General features: G+C 45.5%; 1 protein-coding gene across 4 annotated transcripts; it reads right to left on the bottom strand.

Annotated features, from left to right (window-relative positions):
• Window positions 1-218: 218 nt before the first annotated feature.
• NCOA5 (nuclear receptor coactivator 5) lies at window positions 219-20,287 on the bottom strand. 4 transcript variants are annotated; one of them, XM_064465631.1, is made up of 10 exons: window positions 20,166-20,287; window positions 16,641-16,827; window positions 15,998-16,105; window positions 11,937-12,003; window positions 8,052-8,429; window positions 7,672-7,787; window positions 7,398-7,524; window positions 4,983-5,182; window positions 2,722-3,045; window positions 219-2,295 (listed from the first exon to the last, which is right to left on the bottom strand). In XM_064465631.1, the coding sequence occupies exons 2-10, from the start codon at window positions 16,801-16,803 to the stop codon at window positions 1,640-1,642; spliced, it is 2,139 nt and encodes a 712-aa protein (XP_064321701.1). In that variant the 5' UTR covers window positions 16,804-16,827; window positions 20,166-20,287; the 3' UTR covers window positions 219-1,639. The 4 variants fall into 4 exon arrangements, with proteins under 4 accessions (XP_064321701.1, XP_064321700.1, XP_064321702.1 ...); XM_064465630.1 differs by lacking the exons at window positions 15,998-16,105; window positions 16,641-16,827 and having other exon boundaries at window positions 20,166-20,249; XM_064465632.1 differs by lacking the exons at window positions 11,937-12,003; window positions 15,998-16,105; window positions 16,641-16,827 and having other exon boundaries at window positions 20,166-20,263.
• Between the last annotated feature and the right edge of the window lie 831 nt (window positions 20,288-21,118).

A 21,118-nucleotide genomic window follows, 5' to 3' on the forward strand; every position in this document is an offset into this window, starting at 1 on the left:
CTCCAGAACGCAGGTCCCTCAATGGACACGTGGGCTGCTCTGCCCGATATCGTCCAAGTCCACTGTGCCAGAATAAGTACCTGTGAGGTACTTTAAAACCAAAGCGTTATAAACTGAGACTACAATATTCTCGCAGTGGGTCACAGTAAGGTTCGTATGCTTTCTGCTTAGCATCCCGTGCCAGGGAGCGTCTGACACAACTCATCTGGAAGAAGACAGTAATGGCAAACGCAGTGGAATATTGTATTCCAGTAATACTTGGGCTGTCAAGTGTCAAAAAAACAACAAAACGTTTTTCCTGCCTTTTTATTAAAAAGTAATGTCCTCTTGTTAACAGCACAGAGAGGAAAGAAAAAATGCTACAACACAAACCACCTGGGACAAAGAAAATCCTCTGCGCCAAGAACACTGCTTTCTTAGTTTCTTTTGGTTCTCTGAAGGACACCTACAGACTCTAAGAAGGCCGTGACGGGGAGGACCACATAGTTAAGGGATGTTTTCTGGTATCAAAGTATGTTACTGGTTAAAAACACGGTGAAATCACTGCCCGATTTTCCACTCAACTGTCCGCTGCAGCTACCAAAGTGTTGAGAAAAATGTATAAAATCATGGTATTGCATCTTGGCACTGCCTCTGCACCTTAGATGGACAAAACACCCACCAACGTGAGATGAAGTTTCAGAGAGCAGACGTTCACCACTACTAACTGGCTGCAGGTATTCCCAAGGGAGGGCCAGCAGCACATCGGTGTGGCTGTGGCTGAGCTGTTGGGCTACAGTAACCACCTGTCCCAAAACAAGATTATAAGAAAAGGAAATTTATAGGCCAAATTTAACAGATTGATCTTAACACTTGGTGTAGGAAAATTGACAGACCATTTGAAATCTCTGCCTTGGCTGGAAGCTCTTGTGTTTCAGATCTGCCACAGTACTCAGACCAAAGCTGCCAGTTTCCGTGAGCTGGGCGAGGTGAGGAGGGTTCCTCTGCCCTCGCTGTGCCAGGACATGACAGTCCAGCTACAGAAGGACCAAATGGCACGGTCCTGGGTTACCAAGTAGCGGTCAGGCATGTGCTTCATGATTTCAGCTGCTAGCGCTACCACTGTACTTTCCAACTGGCTTATATGTCATTAAAAAAAAGAAATAAAAAAAGAAATCCAAAGAAAAATAGTGCCCATTCCAAAAAGGTGGGTCTCCAAGAAGGCCCAGTCAGCATACCGCTCTGTTCAGTCCCTATTTCCTCAAAACCACTGATGCAAAACTACCAAGACCATCTAGCGAGACCAGACTGCACTGCAATGTGAAGGTACACCAGCTACTGGGAGTGAGGAAAATGCAGGACTGTCATTGCAGCAGCTTCTGGGACTGGACAAAACAACCGATTATCCAAAGCGGCTCTTAACACATTGTGCCGCTGAGAAAATAAAGCATTCTTCTCCCAAAACTGCTAACCAGACCAAGGTGAGGAAAGGTAGCGCTAGCAACAGTCAGCAGCAATGTCACTGCGGGTACACTCTCGCCAAAGTGGAGAGGACATGCATATCCAGGGGCATTTGTCCCATGTCAAGGACAGGAGACACTTTAAACGGCTACAAGTATGGAATGGCAAAGGGAAGGGGAAAGGGCCTGACAGCTCAGCTTTAATAGTGTCGCTGGAAGGAACCCATAGGTTGCTGGGCTGAGGACCCTGCTCTCCCCTGAGCCACGGTTTGGCTCACTAGGTGGGAGAGTGCAGGACCGCTCTGGATAAGGGTGTCCAAGGCTTTCTGTACACTAGGGTTGTCAAAGTTGATACCAGAAGATACTGGCCTTTGAGCAGGTACATTGCCAGGTGCAGGGAGGCGATTTTGGTGCTGACCATAGAGCGGCTGAGCTTGTGGAGGAGCTCCAGGTCTTGGACCCGCATTTCTTGAAGGGCCTTGGAGAGCAGGAAGCTGTGTGCTTGGAGTCTGCAATCTCTGCTGAGCCTGGTTTAAATTTCCAGCACTCATTTGTGCTGACCGGGCCTGACCGCTGGCCATGTTAGCAAAGTTCTGGTTCGGAGTGCCACCTGAAGTGCCTGCAGAGGCTGCAGAACTGCTGTTTGCTACAGCAGCTGCTGCTGCCGCCGCCCCACTGTTGAAGAGACTGAGGATTTTTGCTTGAAGCTCCTGCTGAGGGTTAGAAGACGACACTGGAACAGAAGGAGCAGAGACCAGAGGCTGTGAACCCTGATGAGCCTGAGAGCTTGGAAGGCTGGACTGACTACCCAGAGACGATCCTGAAGGTGCCCCCAAAGACTGTCTTGACATGGATGCTGGGAAAGAAAGAAACAAGGGTTAAAACTCTTGCAAATGCCCTTGAAGGGGCACCTAAAGAAAACCAGAGAAACAGCTACCAAAGACACAAGCATCTATGAATAACCACCCTCTGAACAGGAGAGCTGCACAGCTTGGGGAATCCAAGCCATTCAGCACAACTGTTGCCCTTTGTGTAGCGGCCAAGCCAGTTATGACAGTCCCGTGGTTTCCCTGAGAGAATCCAATAGAAAAGGTCTTTCACATGAAAGATCTGAATTGTCTCAGGACTCCCAAGGACACATCCACCTCAATAAAATGAGGCAGTGTGTGAGGAAGTTACAACACTAAGACTCCTCTGCAGTACCAGGACTGTTTTCGGGTCCCAGCCCAAAGGGCCCACAAACTATACCATTAATAGCCTTGTCTGGGGCTGAGAAACTTACCCTGGAGAGAATCAGTGCTTCCCCTCAGTAACCGTTCCTTCCGGTCTCTCAAGTAATTAATTACTTTATCAGTCTCCTCAGCAGTTAGATAGCGATTGTCTGCCAGCAGGTTCAAGAGAGTCTGAATCCCTGGAGGGTGACCTCCTCTGACACCCTCCTCCATGGGGGGTGGGCGCTCCCGCTCCTGCAGAACTGCTTCATCTGCCATCTTGGCAGCCTGCCGGGCAATCTCCTCGCGTTCCTTCTCCCGTGACTCTGTTTTGTAGCGCTCGTAATTCCTTGCCACCAGCACCATGGCATCAGCCTGGGGCATGTTGCGGTGTTCTGCACAAGGGAAATAGATGCCTTAAGTAAACCAAAGTGATGTTAACAGGAGGTGCCTTGCCTCACACACACCAGCACATCTCATTCAGCAGGCAGGCACTACTTTGGGATTGCAAGCATAGACTTGGGAAGCTTCCTAGACACGCAGTAACACTCAATTTCCTCACCCAACAGAAGGCTCAAGGCTATCACCCAGCAAGGCCATCCTTTACTTCCACAGCTGAAGGCTCTGAGAAGATATCGTATCAGCCCAAGAAATGTCTTTCTTGCCTCTCACCCGATTAAAAGGGAAAGCAGCTCCCTCTACCTCTCACATAAATTCTCTGTGCTCCAAGAGGAGACAGTTCCAGCCATTCTACTGCTAAAGTCATGGACAGATCCAGAACTTGCCCGCTGAAGGCTGCTAAAGCTTCCCAGAGCAGGTCAGCGATGGGAATGCTTTTTGGTTCTGTGTTGGCAATGCCTTAATACAGTGCATGCGCCTGCAGGAGATGGGGAGGGAAGCAGCACTGATTCAGTGTCACATTGCTGCTCATGTTTACTGATTTGGCGCAATAAGCAGCAATCAAGTTCTTCTGTAATACAATGAATAATGGTCAATTCCAATTTTTGCACTTGCCTTTTAAAGTTTTTGAGGTCATTATTTCCACCTCACAACGCACACATGCAAATATTTCCCTGGAGACAGATTTAAGCAGGGAGACCCAAGGGTGAAGGGAAGGCCTTTACCTTCCGATCACCTGCAAATCATCAAATCCTACCACCCTTTTCCTCATAACAGAAAACTGGGGTTCATTTTAACATTACGCTGTGCACAAGTTATGAAAGAGTTCCCTGAAACTAATGTGAATGGAAAGGTGGCTGCGGCCGTTAAAGTGAGCATATTTACTCTCTAGAAAGAGCTGTGGATATGAGCAAATGACTGAGGTTCTTATCAGATTTGATACATCGTTAGATCCAGTAAAGAAGAAGAGAAGCTTTGCTGGGAGGACGGGTGTTAAACCAAAGGAGCTGGAGTTAAAACCAAGGGCAGTGGAAAGCCCAGTGAAATTCTCCATGAGCTGTATTTGTGCAGGAAATGAGAGAACCCTCCCCTCACATCTGCATCCAATGTTAAAAGAAACCGGGCTTCTTCAGTCAGTAAGCACACAAAAACCAGTGACTGCGCATTCAGAAGCTTACTCTCCCAGACGAACCTCACAAAACATCACTTGAGAACACAATAAGGGAGAGAGAACCTGATCAGAGCAAAAGGCAGCTTTCCAGAATCACATTCTGACAAGACTTTTTTTTAATACCTACACCCACCCTCACACTCACAACAACTAAGTCACACCCTGAGATGGAAAGTGATGCGATGAGTGTAAATGGCGCTAAAATGCCATTTTAGCTCCATGAAAGTGGTGCACGTACACCAAATCACTTTGTATGTGTATCTTCCCAGTTTCACGATCAGATCTTTACCTTGACCGAATACGCTATCCTTATTCCGTTTTCCTTAATTTACATTTGGTTTTAAAATCTGTTCTGTAATTCATCACATTCCAAACAGGCTCTCTTTGAGAGCAACAAGTAATAAACTGAGGTTGGACTGGTATTACTCAGAAATCTACCAATGCAATGCAGTCATTTCTAGAGCTGGGGTTCATGACTTGCCCTAAGATGCAAAGGCTGGTGATGTTAGGTGCTAAGAATGCAGCTAAGATTCCCTCTTGGCGGAAATTAGACAGTCCTTTTGACATGGGACAAATAAAGTATTATGGAAACTTGTAAATAATGACATTTACATTTATGACATGGTGTCAAGCCTTAATAACTACTTATGTCACAGAAAGATTGAGCTTTGTCCTGCATGATTCTGCTTGAAAGTGTTCTAAAGCAGCATTTAGAGCTGTTCAGCGACCACAGAGCTAAACAGCCTACTGAGACCTCAGTACCTTGTGGGGTGCCAAACATGATGTTAACAGTGCAAGAGCGGTGAACTTGATGCTGCTGGGTGATGACAATGGCAAAAGGAGACCCTCCTCTGCTCACATCGTCCAGGGCTTGCGTCAGTGACATCTCTGTGTTGAGGAAGATCAGGTCCACTACCATGCCCAGATCCCGCACCTTCCGCCCCACTGACTCCGCGTACTCCCTACCACAAAGCAAAGCCAGCAGAGTTTAACAAGTCAGTCACATACAGAAAGAGAAATCCGGGCACATCCACCCTCTCCATCATCTCAGATTCACTTTTTTGATGGCTTGCCAAACTTCATAATGTTTGACAGGACAGTATTAAATCAATCTCATTACAATAATATAAAAGCCCATAACCTACCTTTATTTTGATCTGATCAGTCATTTCAGTTTAACTGAAATAGATTACAAACCAAGCCTCAGCTTAGCTGGGAAACAGAGTGTTTGCAAAGGGATTTACACTATTATAAATTTGCTTATGTATAAATGTGTTTAAACTGGATTCATTATGTGAGGTAATTTATGCCTGCAGAGATCTCAGCAGTACACAGCAGAGCAGCTAACCTACAGAAGTCAGCTACTTGTGCTACATTCAGTATCTTAACCTTTCAAATGCGCCTTATCCTAACTCACTGTAGCACAGACCAACTTCTGGACTTAGAAGATTAATTTTCAGAGGATAGCTACCCATCCATAAACATTCACTTGGAGCCACTGTTCCAGTTCCGCTAGCCTACAAACTTCCCATTCCAATCAACAAACCATGGCTCATACAGCTGAGCTTAAAGTTTTCAAGCCTTTCTCTAAGCTTACTATACTAAGTACCAAAACTGCAATACTGACTGCATATGCATTCTGAGAAATTTAGTCTGCGTGCACCACCATCTTTTGAAAGAGGTTCAGTTTATCATCTTTGGATGCAAACATTGTAACGGTGACTAAAACTGTTCCCCCCGCCAACTGTCTTTTTAAGGATTTCTAAGTCACACCAATTGTGTATCTAAGTTATTTGGGAGTCATCTTTCAACAGGTCCATAGTAGGTGACATTAATGCTTCAACACCCAAGACTTGTTAACATACTCCAGCTCTTAAGGTTTGTAGATGTTACAGACCAAAAAGATCTTTAGGATATTAAGCTGACCCTCTTGCACAAAAAATTCTCCCTGTATCGAGTACAATAACTTGTGGTCTATTAAAATACCTTCCAAGACTTTTAGCCACCAAGAGATAAAGGATGTAAAATTTCAAGATTTGTTCCAATAGGTAATCAACCCCATTAAAAGCAAACCACAGAAGTGTTACTTCTAGTTTCACTGCTTCCTTTGTTCCGATTTCCCATTCTGTCTTCTACCACCAGATCAGGCAAGCACAGCTCTCTCTTCCTGACTCACAGATACAGCAAAGTTAAATAAAACCAACTCATGATGTTTTTTTTCTGAAGGGCTGAGGAGACAGAGCTTTAAATTTCCCCTTGGCAGACATTTTCCTCAGAGCCTAACCCAGATCTATGATTTATTTACATCTTTGCTGTTCTTTAATATATTTATTTGTAAAGATAAAGACATCAGACTGGTGCCATCATTACAGCCCTCCTCCCACTGTACCAGGCATAGGTGTACCCCTCTCTTCCCAACACAGTGCCTGCTCTCCAAACTAAGGATATAACATTTTTGATACAAGTCCCTTTGACTCCTAAAATTGTTTTAAGTCCTTATATTCCAAGAGAAAGCACACCTTTCTACAAGGATGGCCTGAATTTTGCTTCTAGATAAACAATCTTGCATTTAGCACAATAAAAAGACACACTGTGTTTGTGTGGGGAAACCCCAGTAAGTGTTCGCACTGCTGCATGAGATCACCCTGGTTACTACTTACACATGCTCTTGATATCGTTCATGACTACTTCCAGCAGTGATTTTATGCTTCTTGCACATTGGATTAACAGTATTGACTGGTGTCTAACCTAGTAACTGATCTGAGAGGAGCTCTGAAACGAACACCCCCACAACTCCACCCTGACAACTGCTCTGTACTATCTGCTGGTTGGCGTATATTAATAAGTTCCACATCATTCAACCCATGAATAACAAGTACAGGCCACTATAACCTGTCGCGACAGTAGGCTGATATGAAAAGTAGGTAGAAAAGTATCAGGAGAAGGTATAGTGATAGGTGACAAGAAGGAAATAAAAGTAAAGCACAAGATACAACATTTCTCCATCTCATCAACGTATCTTCTCAGAACAGCAGCAAGAGCTGTAGCTTTCTGAGGGCTCTAAAGCCACACTCCTCAAAAGCAACCTGTAAGACAAACAGTCTCAAGGCAGGACTAAGTTTAATTCCATGTTCTTCTACCATGCAAAAATAAAATGGGTCATAACTATTTTCTTACTTTGTCTGTTTATTCACCACTATCACAGAACAATCCACAGGTCTCTCTGCATCAAATCGCCTCTTGATTTCCTCATAGTACTGACGGTACAGCTCCTCTCGGCGCCGCTCCTCACGCTTCAGACGGTCTGAAAGCGAGCCACAGGGACAGAACAATGCCTTTTGGAGCTGCTTGGAGCGTCACAGAACGCAACGCACTTGGCACTGCAGGCATCTCCTGCATCCTCCCAGAGGGAGAACGTCAGTCTGCCCATTATAATGTTAAAGGTACTCACCTTCTGAATTCACTGGTGCTCTATCAAAATGCTCTTTGTAACGGTCGTAGTAAGAGTCATCCTTCCGCCGATAGTAGTCTTCAAGGCGAAGGTAACGGTCATAAGCTTCATCTCGTCTGCAACATTTAAAGAACCAAGGATTTCCATGCTCCACACAGTCTGAGGCAGTAACTTTTGCCAATACAGCACACACAGACCTTCCTCAAGTTTAATTTCTGAAGCACCCACCTGCTCCTCGCAAGACACAAAGCAGGCACCCAACTGTCCCCAGCCAAAGCAATTCCCTGATCTTAAATGCCTGACACCACTCAAACTAGTGCAGCCATTGAGGCAGGATCACCATAAAAACGTGTTGGCAAATACGATCCCGTGGAAATTACCTGTACAAAGGGTCCCGAGGGTCTCTCATATCCCGTGGATCCCTCATATCCCGTGGATCCCTCACATCTCGTGGATTCCTCATATCCCGTGGATCCCTGTATCGATCATACAGTGGCTCCCGTGGGTCACGAAGATCTCTAACATCACGAGGGTCCCGCAAGTCTCTTGGATCCCTGATATCCCGTGGGTCTCGCAGGTCCCGTGGGTCCCTGTGGTCTCTGGCATCACGCATGTCTCTAGCTCGAATGTCTCGAGTGTCTCTGGAATCTCGCCCGTTTCTACCATCCCTGCCATCTCTGGGGTCTCTCCGTGGGCTCCCCCGAAGAGGGGAGCGGTCGCGTCTGGCATCTCGGCCATCCCCGTAGGCATATGGCTCTCTGAGGAAAACACCAGGGAAATTCCATTAGACTGCTAATGACACGAGTACTGCTACCCCTAGATCTCTTACCTGAGGTGCCAAAGCAACCCTTCTCAGCAGCTGAATCCTCCCTCCTATCCCACTATAGCAAGAATTGCCAAAGAAAAACATATTTGTTGAAGAAGGAGCCTAGAGAAGCTTCTTAATCCCAATATTTATCATAGCCAAACAAGACCCAGAAAGCTCCTTAATGGACCATCACTAGAAGTGCAGAGCACCTGTGGAAGAAGAGAACCAGCACCTCAGAAACTACTGTTTCAAGGCCTCTGGCCTCTAACATCAACCACAGGTCATCTACTCAACAAATTTTTGCAAATTTGAGAGAATTTAAGGTGCTGGATTCCAATACCCACAAATATTCAATAGCCAGGAACATTCAAGGGATCCATTAAATTCACTAGTTAATGACAGCAGAATACCTGAATTCATTCATTACTGGCCTATGATTAAAAAAGGAGCTTGCTGTGACCAAAGACACTGTAGGTTCCATGTTGCAGTTGGGTTTGTGCTGCTAGCAGAAAACAATGATAGCTACCACTGCGTCCTGGATTTGAAGGGATAGTTTCTGTAGAAAGCCAGTCTTATGTTTACAATGCCCCATGTTAAGAGGGTACTAAACCCAACGAGAATGGCATCCTCAGCAGGAACAGGCTTCTGTGTCACATCTGAATGATCCACGTCATTCAGACTTTGTACTGCACTGTCTTCGAAGTCAAGGAAGAATAACATTCCAGTCTTCATCTCTTCCCAAAACAGTAGGGTTTTTTCCAAGGTCATATTTTGTTTTCCAGAAAAAATCGTAACTTTCACTGTAGTCTAAGCCAAACATAAAAAAAGTCTTGCAGAGAAACCATTGAGCTTCATGTTTGGAATGTTCTTTCCCCAAGATACTGACAACCATTAAAAAAAAAAACCCAGTTTTTTGAATTTTTTATTTCCAAAACTTGACAGATTTTTAGAGCCCTCTACCAGCCTGATCTAGTTTATGAATGGTAAGCAGAACATAAGCCTGCTTGCAGTACAGTGCATTCACGTAGCAGTCAGCTGGAGAGAACAGCGGAAGCAGCAAGACAGATGTGCCCAAGTTCACTGTCAGACAGAGCAGACAGTAATGTGATGGATGTGCAGAGTCTGTGCATGGACGTTGGTGGTTAGACACCCAGCTGTGCTGGGGGATACACAGGAGTGCTGGCGTTCTCTATTTTTGTGTCAGACACAAAACAGATCTTAGGACAAACTACAGTGTTGCCACCAAGAGCATATATAACCTCCTCCTGTAAAAGAAATGCTGTATTTGCACACAAACAAGTGTAAACTCCTTCAGCTTTTTGGACACACAAATCCACTTTTGTTTGTGATCGGTGTTGAAAACACATCCCATGGGAAAAACACATCATTGTCCCCTTCCCCCCAACCTACAGCGAATGATGGCAGAAGCTCTGGGGAAACCTCTGATTTGCTCTAATGGATATTGAGTAACTGATCTTTTTGTAGCTGTAAGACTACATAGCAAAACAGCCAGATGCAGTGTAATTGTTTGGCATATGACATTTATTCCAGCTGGAGTGGGGGGTGACCAGAACAGGCCATATTCATTATCTGCAGAGACAAAAAGATCCAGAATGAACAATGCATAACTGCAACAGAAGTACAGACGTGGTGCGGGTGTCTTCTGCTCTTGCACCTGCATTGCTGCCCTGCCGCTTGCAGAGAGGCAGCGGCACAAAGGGACAGCAGCCTTCTCCTTCCACGCCTCTGTCACCATAGTCCAACTCCTCAGCAGCACCAGCACTGCTGCCCACCTTTGCTCAGGACTCGGTACCACTGGCTCAGCACCACTGCCTGTGGTACAGCGTGGGACTCTGCACCCCAGCATCAGCGGCTGTTGTTCACATGCACGCAGCGTGGTCCAGGCTCCATCATCCACTGTCTGTGTGCCCGTGACCTCATTGCCACCCATGCCCATGGTGCTGCTTGGGACCTGGTGCTAGCAACAGGGGATGGCCACGGTGCCTGCAGTGTCAGCTGGAATCCAGGCTTTGGTGCCACTGTGACAAGCACTTCAGCAGCTGTGGCAGTAGTCCAGTCCACAGCCAAGTGCCCACAGCACCACTGCCCATGGCTCACACACCTTCAGTGCTCCTCAGGGTCCACGACATGGGCATCTGCTCTTGCATACGTGCAGGATAACACAGGTCCCAAGGCCCATGGCATCAGTGCCTGCCGCTTGTCCCTCTGCAATGCGGTCTGTAACCTCCACTACACACCTGCAGTGCCACTGAGGCAGAAGGTGTGCCATCACTGCCTGCTGTTCCTGTACTTGCAGTGTTTTTGGGGGCCTCACACCAGCACTGAGCACACCTGACACTGCCCAGGCCCAAGGCTTGCTGCATCTGTAATGGGAACCCCCAGATGTGTGTCCGAAGCACTTCCTGGGTGATGCCCACGTGCTTGTCTCTGCAAGCACATTTGGCCCTGTACAGGGTAAGTGCACAACATACAAAAGACCTAGATGATGCCAAGAACTGCAGCTACTCAGTCGCTGTTTTTTGGTGGTAGATGTCTTGCTAGTTGCACTTTTTCCCCATTTTTGGTAATTTAACAGATCAAGTTAGTAGAGCACACCAGACACAGGAGAGCTTGATTACCTTCAAGTCCAACATGTAACACTCCTTTGTGTGGAAAGCTTTACAGTATAGGCATAGAAGATGCACACGTTATACCAAACTGTAACCACAGCACGTCTTTGTGTTCCCCCTAGTAATGCCATGGAAAGGAACTGAAGTAGTCTTCCTGCGACAGGACAGTCTGTCTTCTCCACCTGCCTGTAACTTCACACACAGAGGATGTGCAGGAGCTGCGCGCACTGTGCCTACCGAGGGGTGGGAAACCAGGAGAAGCTGCAGGTACACATCACTAACTGGACAGAAGGGGATTGGTTCCAGGTACTGAGAATGCAAGCACACATGCAGACAGGACAGTGCAATAGAGATGTTTGCTCTGTCTTGTGATTTGCTCACGTGCTCTTTTCCAGTCTCATTTCAGCAAGTGAAGCTTTCAACATCAGAAGAGGCAAGATCCTGAAGTCCTCTGCAGCATGGCACTGGGAATACTACAGCCCCTCGGCGTTGTCTATATATGCCTTGGCTTCTCTGACACTTGAGGCAGGAGCAAACATCAAGTGTATTCTTCCTCACAAGTCTCTTACAACCTGTGCTGCAAAACACAGTGCTTAGCTGTAGTAACAGCAGCAGACACGAGGTTTCCCTTGTGCCTCCTGAGGTGTCAGCACCAGAAGGGCTCTTAGAGGTGGAGCGGCCATGTCCCAACTGCCTCGCTTGAGCATCTCTGTTTGACTGGGGAGGTGGTGGTAGGGAAGAGACACAGACATTTAGCACAGGCCGCTGGGCTCATGCCCTAAAAGCCTGACCTTCCTAGTATAACTCACTGCTTCCAGGTACTTTACCTTCGTGCCGGACTGGACCTTGATGAAGCCTTATTCATATTTCTTCTTTCCACTGCTTTATTAATATCTGTAAAGAATAATCAACCCATCTGTTCAATGCTATGGAACAAAAAAAGATCATCAGCACAATTCAAATGAAAGCAACTTAAGCTCAACAACATCCAGATGGTGCAAGAAAGTCCATTCAGCAGAGAGACATTGTCACTTTGACAATTTTTTATTAAGTTTAGATAGTACAATGTAATGAAATTTTCATGGATTTCTGAGTTCAAAATAGGGTGGACAGCCTGGGTGAAATTTTAACCCTTTACATTCAGGCCTACATCCAGACTCTTCATTCCATAAGAGAACCCTCTTTCTTCTGCAGTCTATGAGCGAGCAGAAAGCGACTCATGGACTCTAGGAGAAAAAGCAGAGTCTGAAAACCTCCAGGAAAGGAAGCTGATGGCCAGCACAGTCACAGCCAGTCCTGTTCAATGGAACATGCCGCTACCCTTGTTGAATATAATCCAAGGGTTCTCAAGTGGCACATGCAACTGCCTTCCAAGGGACTGCTGCAGCATTAAGTTGCACAGCCTCCACCACTGAGGAAACGGGATCCAAGGAGCCTCAAGCACAAGCTCCTTATGAAGTCAGCATGGTGCATTCAAAACACTACTGTTAACATGATGCAAACTGATGCAACAGATCAGAAATTTGAAAACTGGTTGGCTTCTGAGCATCTCCATGATAAACACCATGAAATGAAAAACAAAGAAGTAAGAAAACTGAAGAAACAGTCTTGTCCTTAACCAGAAAAAGTGAAGCTGCCCAGAACTGGCAGGGGTCCGTACTGTTCTACCATGAAGAAACAAAGCCTTCCATAACTGATGTTTGAAGATGAAATAATGTACCGGGGGGGTGGGGGGGTGGGGCGCGGGGTGGGGCAAGAACAAACAGAAATGACTTCAGGTGTTTTACTCAGAGAGCCTTTTAAGGAAAAGAACAAAACCAACCTAGGTCCTGCCTGCCCCCTGAGAATCTATCAACAATTAAAAATTCTTATTAGTTGTTTACATTAACTACTTTCAAAGCTCTTGCAAGAGAACAAACATGCTACAATGTCTTTAGGCAGACTCAGTTTTAAAATCTTCTGTAACTTCCCAAACCATCCTTCATTACTTTCAAGATTAAAATTAGAATTAAGGGATTAGTTCTAATTTTGCTAAATTTGTCAAGAAGCAGCATGTTCTCTTTTTTGTGGGAGGAGAGAAGCAAGTGCCATCAGAACATTAGCTACAAATGCAGCATAACAACATTCACAGGACCACAAAGCAGTCTCTCCAGGATCAAGTACAGCTGTACTGTCTACTGTCACAAACCAAATCTGATGGACATCTATTCCCTACATATTTTCTCATTAAAGATCTGAAAACACTTCTACGCATTTGTGGAAGCCTTAGTATAATGCAATACTGGAGTTAAACTCTCCCAAAGCCTTTTACCTTGTTGTGTTATTCGCAATTATATTTAATAGTCAGACTGCATAACTGAAGCAACTGTTCTCCTTGCATTTATTTTTTTTAGTTGAGAATTCCCCCCACCCCAAAGTCAAGTGTTACCTTTAAGCAAGACACTATCTGCTTTCTTTGGTTTAAGATTATTTTTATTTTCTGTTTTAAGATGCCATTGCAGAAACCTATGATTTTTTTACACTCAATACCATACATTTATTTCAAATTAAAAAAAAGTATTTAAATCTGAACAAAAATACTTTACTAGAAGAAAAAACACCTTTGACAGGGATCCTTCTCTTGTGCAAAACGAACAGATTTAATAACATTTTATTTAATGCCAACAGCATTTACAGGTTAAATATTTGAACATTGACAAAACTGAGAAAAAAAAATAGTCTTATGTTTTGTAGGATTTTGAGATGACAGGGCCACTGTAATCATACAGCATAACCTTCTCAATAAACACAGGTGACAAGAGTTTCCTGAATCACATTCCTATCTCAAGTGCAGCAGCGGCATTGAGCTAGAGTTTAACTTTTAGCAAAACATCCAATTCCAATTTAAAAGTCTTCAGAGCACAGAAGCCACCAAAGTTCCAATAAGTTATTCCAGAAGTAAATTACTTTGCTGTTAAAGAAAACCATTTACTTCCATTTAGGGACTTGTCAGACCTATGCCTATTAGATTAAAACTCACTTGTCTCCAGCTCTGTCTGTAACACACAGATCACACCTCTCCTTTATCTTGAGGCTTTTTCTAGGGCTTGTTCTTCGATTCTTTAAGCCTTCTTCAGATTTTTGAGGCTTCTCCAATTTAGCATTATCCTTTTTGAACCAGACATACCAGAACTGAACACAGTATTCCAGCAGCAAAACCCCACAGGTACCAAAACCTCTCTGCTTACAAATCTGTGTTTTGTACAGCTAAGAATGACAAAAGCACTGCTGCTAGGTGCAGATCTTCTCTTTTGGCTTTACTGATAGCTCAGTTCTGCCTGAAACCAGCTTAGGAAGAAGTCCAAGTCATTTCACCATCAGTGACTTAATCTTCATTATTTCATTTTCTCTTTTTAAAACATGATTGTGAGTTTTCTTTCCAAGTCACTTATAAAAGCACTGTCTGGCCAGGAATAATTTTTTTTCCAGCACACCATTCAAAGCACTGAGGAATTTCATCTATGTTACACAGAGATTCATTTGAAATCCATTCAGCCTTATGTTGTTTTAATTGTTCTAGTTCCTTAATCAAATCAAACATCTTAAAGAACTCTTGCATCAACACTGCTACTTCCCACCATAAAACTTGCAGTATAATAAGAATAAGTTAGCTTGACAGGATTATTTTTATGGGCATTAATTCACTTTTCACTGAGAGTCAGGTGAAAGAATCCCTTCTTTATCAGGGGTTGATGCCAGGCTCATCCCATTTACACTGCCTACTGGCACATCTGCAGTACTCTGCTAGGTCCCTGGAAACTCCCTAGTTTTCCAACGTTTGTGGAAAAGCAACACTAATAGCTTAGGCAGGTCTTCATTTCACTGAGCCTCAAAGATGTTGATTTAATTTTTTGAGAGGTCTAGTTTTGGTAGCTGCTGTTTTACCTTTTTTAGCTTGCTACTGAAATGGAAACTAAATTGAAACCAACACCTTCTGCCTCTTCAAAAATAGACAGCAGAAACATTAACCGAAGACTAGGTGGTCCTTTCCAGTGAGAAATTTTATCATTTCCAGACAGTTACACCTCAGCTTCTAAAAAAGCCGCAGTTGTTCCTGTTTAAGCTTCTAGCAAAGCTGGCCATTACTTCTTCTTGTATCCTTCTAGCCTCCTTGTCTATTTGTCTCCATTTCCACCTTCAGGCTCATATTTGCTCCTGTACACACACCTTCCCACAAGTATTTATTACTCCTTTCATTTCTTCCTATGTCAAACTTTTTCTTTAAATTAGTAGAGGTTTACCTTGAAAGCAAATTTTTTTGCTTGCATTTAGTAGATTACTCTTAGACTTCTTAGCATTCATTTCTGTTTGTTTGCTCCCAGCATATTTAGGATTATTTTCATCTTTATGAAAATGGCCTTTTTAAAGCACCCAGTATTTATAGCACTACTTACAGATTGAATTCACATGTGCAAAAAAATCCAAGTTAAGATTACTTATCTAAGGAGCTGCAAAGTGCTGTGACCAGTTCCTCTGAACCTGTCAAGATGAAGCCCAATATTGGTTTACAAATGTCTCTAAAACCGTATGAGGTTTCAGTGATTGCGTTCCAGGGCTTACATGTTGAACAGTTTCTTACACAGGGTAACAGAGCTTTTCAAATACTAATACTTAAAAATAAGCTCAGAGTAAGACCTACGTGGCAAGACAAAACGCTGCAGATGAACCACATTGCACTTACAGCAAACAACTCAGAAGGCAAATACATACCTAGTAAAAGGGATTTTATACTAGCACCAGGCAAGTGTCACATAATGATCTTTCAAGAGAGCTTTAAAAAAAAAAAAGCACTCTTTCTACCAGAACACATGCTAGGGTCAGTAGGAGAGCACGGATCAGTTTTCCTTACCTAATCTATACCCTTTATAAAGGCGACCCTTCTCACCGTCCAGAGCGGCCTGGACATCTTCTAGACGGTCATACTGCACGAACCCATAGCCATGGTACATGCTGAGGGCTGGAAAAGTTAACAGCAGGGCAAGACCAGTTACAACTAAGGGACAGTACTAACCCACACCCAGGCCATCACGTAACCCCACCAGATGAACAAGTAAAGGGGCCCTACCCAGAAACGACTATGCAAATCTCCTGGGAAAACTAAATCTACCAGGATCAAAATGCAGAGCTTAAAGACTCCGAAATATATTTCATAGATCAACTTCCTTCTGACAACGCAGTGACCAAAATATAGCCTGTGAAGTGACCTAGATTTGATTAAGAGACTATGGAGTCACTTGGAAGAGGATTGTTACATCACACTGCAACTCCAAAAGCTATAACACAGCTGATACACACGCATTACATTTCAGCTGTACTGAAGGAATCACTTCTTCAGAGAAAATGCAGGCAGAGAAAATTATCAATAGAAGGTCACTTTTTAGGAACAACATTAGTCACTCCTATCACCATCATCGAATAGCATTTGACAAGCATGAAAGTTATATTTCTCACTGAATTCCCAGCCACAAAAAGGCATAAGATAATATACTAACCCCTGATCTTGCCATATTTTGAAAATATCTCTTCCATTTCTTCACGAGTCATGTGGTCTGTGGGCAAATTGCCGATAAAAAGTCTTCTTTCTAAATCCTGAGGATTGGTGCTGTTAGTGAAGTCGCTCTGTTTGATGCTATTGCTCTTGCGTCCTCGAGCCATTTTGCTTTCGTTCCAAATCCAACTCTTCGCAAAAAAGAAAAATGGCCATGCATATAATTTCAATCCATGACATTAAAATTACACTGGAACAAGATTAAACTTAACAGCTTTGCAGACTAGAAGCCAACTGGGTCTGCTTGATGCAAACTTCACTCCAGAGAAATCTCAAGGCAAGGGATACAGAGGTCTGGCAAAAACGTATACCGCAGCGTTTTGGTTGAGCTTTTCTGTAATACTGAAAGGTAGTAAACCTAGTTATTTTGCGGATAAGTTTTAATGGTTTAACTCCAAACTAAGATACCAATAAAACTTGTTTTCCACTAAAACATCTTAATTTTTAAGCTTTTCAATACACTCGTTGTCATAGCTATTTCTTCAGTCCACCGGCAGTAAGTGTTGAAATTTATGCAATATTTTAATAAGCAGAGACACTCATCTCAACATTGCATAAGAGGACTCAAATGTTTCAATACAGGCTTTGAATTAGGAAGTATTGTTTAAATGCTCAAGTGACCATGTTTGGATTGCTTTACTAAATGTGAAATCTTAGCTTTCCAATACCAGGAAAACCCAGTTTCTCATTCATACCCCTCCCTGCTAAACAGCACATCCTTGTCGCCACACAGATGTCAGCTCCCACAGAAGGCGGGTCCACAGCTGGGAATTTAACCACCCCCACATAAATGCTGTACCACTACCTCATCTCCCCCAGTACAGCAAAAAAGCACTTCATTAACCCACACCATCACAGACAAAGCTGGGGCAGCCAGCCACATTCATTGCACAAACTTACCCAAAGAATTACAACAAAAAAAACACCACCCCAAACTGCAACCAACCAAACAAAAAGCCAACATAACGAACTCTACCAAGCCAACAAAAAACTGCCATCAAACCCCACCCAGGACTCACGCTTTCTGGCTTAAAAGTAACTGTTACATAAAGCTTAAAAAAAAAAAAAACACCACACTGAAACTTTCAAGATGAACTTGAAAGGCTGAAAACTATTTAGTAAAGTTGTCATACTTCCTAAACATTCACCTACAGGAATGCAGGATGGGACTTTATAACATGCAAGAAACCTGGAAAAAGAAAGCTGATGAAATTGAGTGTATCAACAGAAACATCTACTGTTAATCATGAGGTTCCTACAACTAACACACTCCCTAACAGTAACCTATATTTGTTACAATTTAAAAGTAGCCTGTAAATAAACAAGTCAAATATCCAAAAATATAAAATAGCTTTGCTTCTACTACACTTAATTGGCATGAAAAATCCATCTACTCCAGACCTGAGGCATAAAATTTGGGGTCTTTTTAAAGATAAATCAACTTTATACTCATGTAACTTTTCTCCTTCCTTTAGGAAACCCTGCAGGGGCAGGAAGCAGACAACACATCCCAGTCTAATAAACTTTTGAAAATGAACTGAACTGACAGAACAGGGAGGAAGGAAAAAAGAAAACAAAACCAAAAAAAAGTAATTTCTTCAAACACATTTGCCTCAATGCTCCTGTAACTTTGTCCACATACACACAGAGCTTTACCTTCCCTGTCAGAAGTACCAAATCTTGTCCTATTTATCTGTATGGAAGGACTAGGCTTCCCTTCTATTCTACTACTGCAGCTCAAGTTCTCATCAGCTGATGGAAAAGAAGTTTCCAAATTTCTCCCAAAAATATTAAGAGGCTATAAAACATGGAAAGACCCATCTAGGCCAAGTTCCCATGCGGAGCAGGGTGACATCCAAGCTGGATCCAGTTATCACAGCCTTTTCCAGCCAGGCTCTGAGCACCACCAGGAATGGGGGCTTGGAGCCTCTGCGAGCAGCTGCTGAGGCAGCACAGCCCATACATGCAGTCTCAGGACATCACGTATATGCATAGCAAACAGGATGTATACACACAGCAAACAGGTGTCAACAAGACCCGTAAGTGCTGCTGGCAGGACGTTTCACTTTCAGATTAAAAAGCAGGAAGAAATTCCCTTTTCTTTTTCTTAAGAGTGAAGACAGTAGGGGACAGCTGGGGAAGAGGGTGCAAGAGCTTTCCACAAAGAAAAACGGAGTTATTTTTCCACTTCATGTTGCTTTCAAAACAAAAGAGAAAATCCGAAACACTTCGACAGGTTGAATTACAAAGAGCTTTCATACAAGAGCATTTACTGCCTCTTACCATTTGGTTCCTTACATAGTTAAAGACCACTTCACAGCCATAAGACCAGAATAAGTGAATGTCATCCCAGCTTTAAGCACACCACGTGAACAGCTAATTTCCACGTTAAGTCTGTTTCTACAAACACAGCCAGGAAAGCCAACTACACACCTGGGCAGCTTAAAGGTGCCAATCCCCCCCTGCAGAAAACGGGCACCAGGCCGAGCAGGTTCCTACAACAGGACAGCCCACATGCCAATAAATCCTCTGGAAGTTAATTAAAGCCACATTTCCCTAAGAATCTTACATTTAAAACCAAAGTTATTTACTAGTAGGCCTACAGCTTCAGAAAGTTAGAGATAGCTGAAGCAGGATGCTGAAACTAATATGACACAGGTGAAACATTGAAGACAGAAGTCTGCAAGTTCCTGGGCAAGGCAAAAAAAACCCCAACCCAAACATAAAGGCAACCAGCGCCGTAAGGAACGGTGCTGAGGAGCTGTAAGCTTCCCACCCAGCACCTCGGAGCCAAGGCTGGCCGGGCAGCCACACCCCTAAAGGCCAGGAGAGCTGTTCTGGGGAAGCGCTGGCACCCACCCGCCTTGGCCCTCTGGCCCCGGGCAGAGCTGCCCACAGGGAAAACGTTAGCACGAAGAACGGTTTCCCCTTCCTTCCCCACGACCCCGCCGCGCCGCGAGAAGGCGAGCCGGGCTTCGCAAACCACGGCTGCCCAAGGCCCTCCTCGCTGCTCCGGCCGGCGCCCTCGCCCTGCTCGCTACTCGCAGCCTTCTCCAGCAGCGGTGAGGGACAACCGGCCGCCTGTCGCTTCACCGGGGCCGCGGTTCCCGCAGCAGGCCGCGGGTGCTCCCGGTGGACGCCGCCACAGCGACATCACCCGCTACACACCGTGACTGGGGAAGAGGCGCTTTAACTCTCCGCACCCCCCTGGCCCCACCGCGGGAAGCACCGTGCCCCCGCCCGGGGGGAGCGGAGCAGGCCCGGCGGGCCCGGCCCTCCCCGCTGCCGCTTCCCCAGCCGGTGAGGCGGAAGGCCCGCAGGCCGCGGGGCACGCCCGGCCCGGCCCCAGCCCGGCGCGGCGGCCGGGAAGGACTCAGCCCTCCACGAGGTTTGCTGTGGTACGTGTTTTATTCGAGCGCTCCCCGCGAAGCCGCCGCCGCCGCCCCGCCGCCGCCGCCCGCAGACTCACCGCCGCGCCGGGCCCGCTCCGCCACAGGCCGCCGCCCGCCAGGACAAAGGCGCCAAACGCCTCTACCGCCGCACGGCGCCGTCGCAAAGCAGAGAGGGAAGCGCCGCTGGTAAGGCGACGCGTCACGCTTTACGGCGCGACCCGCTGACGTACCGCCCGCCGCCATGCCTACCGAGGCAAACGGAACGGGGAGCGGCACGCCTTGCCCCGGCTACCGGCATGCCCCGGGAGGCGCCGCCGCAAGGCAGGCTGGGATTTGTAGTCCCGCGGGGGGGGCGGCCGGGCGGGGCCGCTGGGTGGCGCCACCAGACCCGGCGCGAGGCGGAGCGGGAGGTGGCCGGGGCCGGGGCCGGGGCCGGGGCCGGGGCCGGGGCCGGGGCCGGGGCCGGGGCCGTCGCACCCCTGCCCAATGCAGGGGTCAGGCTCCGCGGCGGTGCCAGCGGCCTGCTGCCGGTGGTGAGTGGGTCCCCGTGATATCCCGAAGGAAACAGAATTTTTCTCTAAGTAATAACGATGACCCATGTGAGCCTGGCGAAACGGAATGTGGCGGCCAGAGAAGGGAGCTGAGAGATAGGGAAGCATCTGTTTTACGACTATATCCTTGAAGAGAGCTGAGAGACTGATAGAGGAGAACGTCCCTCCTCAGAAGACGCTGAGAACTGGGTGATAAAGCGTATAGTCAGAGAGAACAACTAATTGGGATGTTGATAAGGACTAAAACTAAGCATCCTTTAGGTGAACTGTCCTCATTATAATACTAAAAATCACGCTTATAGGCCAGAACCGCCCCCTCCCTCAAATAAACCCCCTCACTCTCTGAGCATGCATGGTAAATTTAAAGACAGTTGTACCTTTAAGTTGAAATGAGAAATAAACCAACCAATTCTTAGCTGGGAGGTGTGAATACTAGCTGTTACCGACACGTTTAACTGTATAAATAACTTGTAGTTTCT

Source organism: Phalacrocorax carbo, chromosome 14 (genome assembly GCF_963921805.1).
Source record: "Phalacrocorax carbo chromosome 14, bPhaCar2.1, whole genome shotgun sequence".
Classification (NCBI taxonomy): Eukaryota; Metazoa; Chordata; class Aves; order Suliformes; family Phalacrocoracidae; genus Phalacrocorax; species Phalacrocorax carbo.

What these genes read in the sequence shown, in the direction of transcription:
- NCOA5 (XM_064465631.1), bottom strand. Translation starts at nt 16,803, where the DNA reads ATGGCTCGAGGACGCAAGAGCAATAGCATCAAACAGAGCGACTTCACT. An exon ending in TTATAAAGGGTATAGATTAG is followed by an intron (nt 12,004 to 15,997) that starts GTAAGGAAAACT and finishes TATTCTTTACAG; the next exon opens with ATATTAATAAAGCAGTGGAA. An exon ending in CATGTTTGGCACCCCACAAG is followed by an intron (nt 3,046 to 4,982) that starts GTACTGAGGTCT and finishes TCCCTTGTGCAG; the next exon opens with AACACCGCAACATGCCCCAG.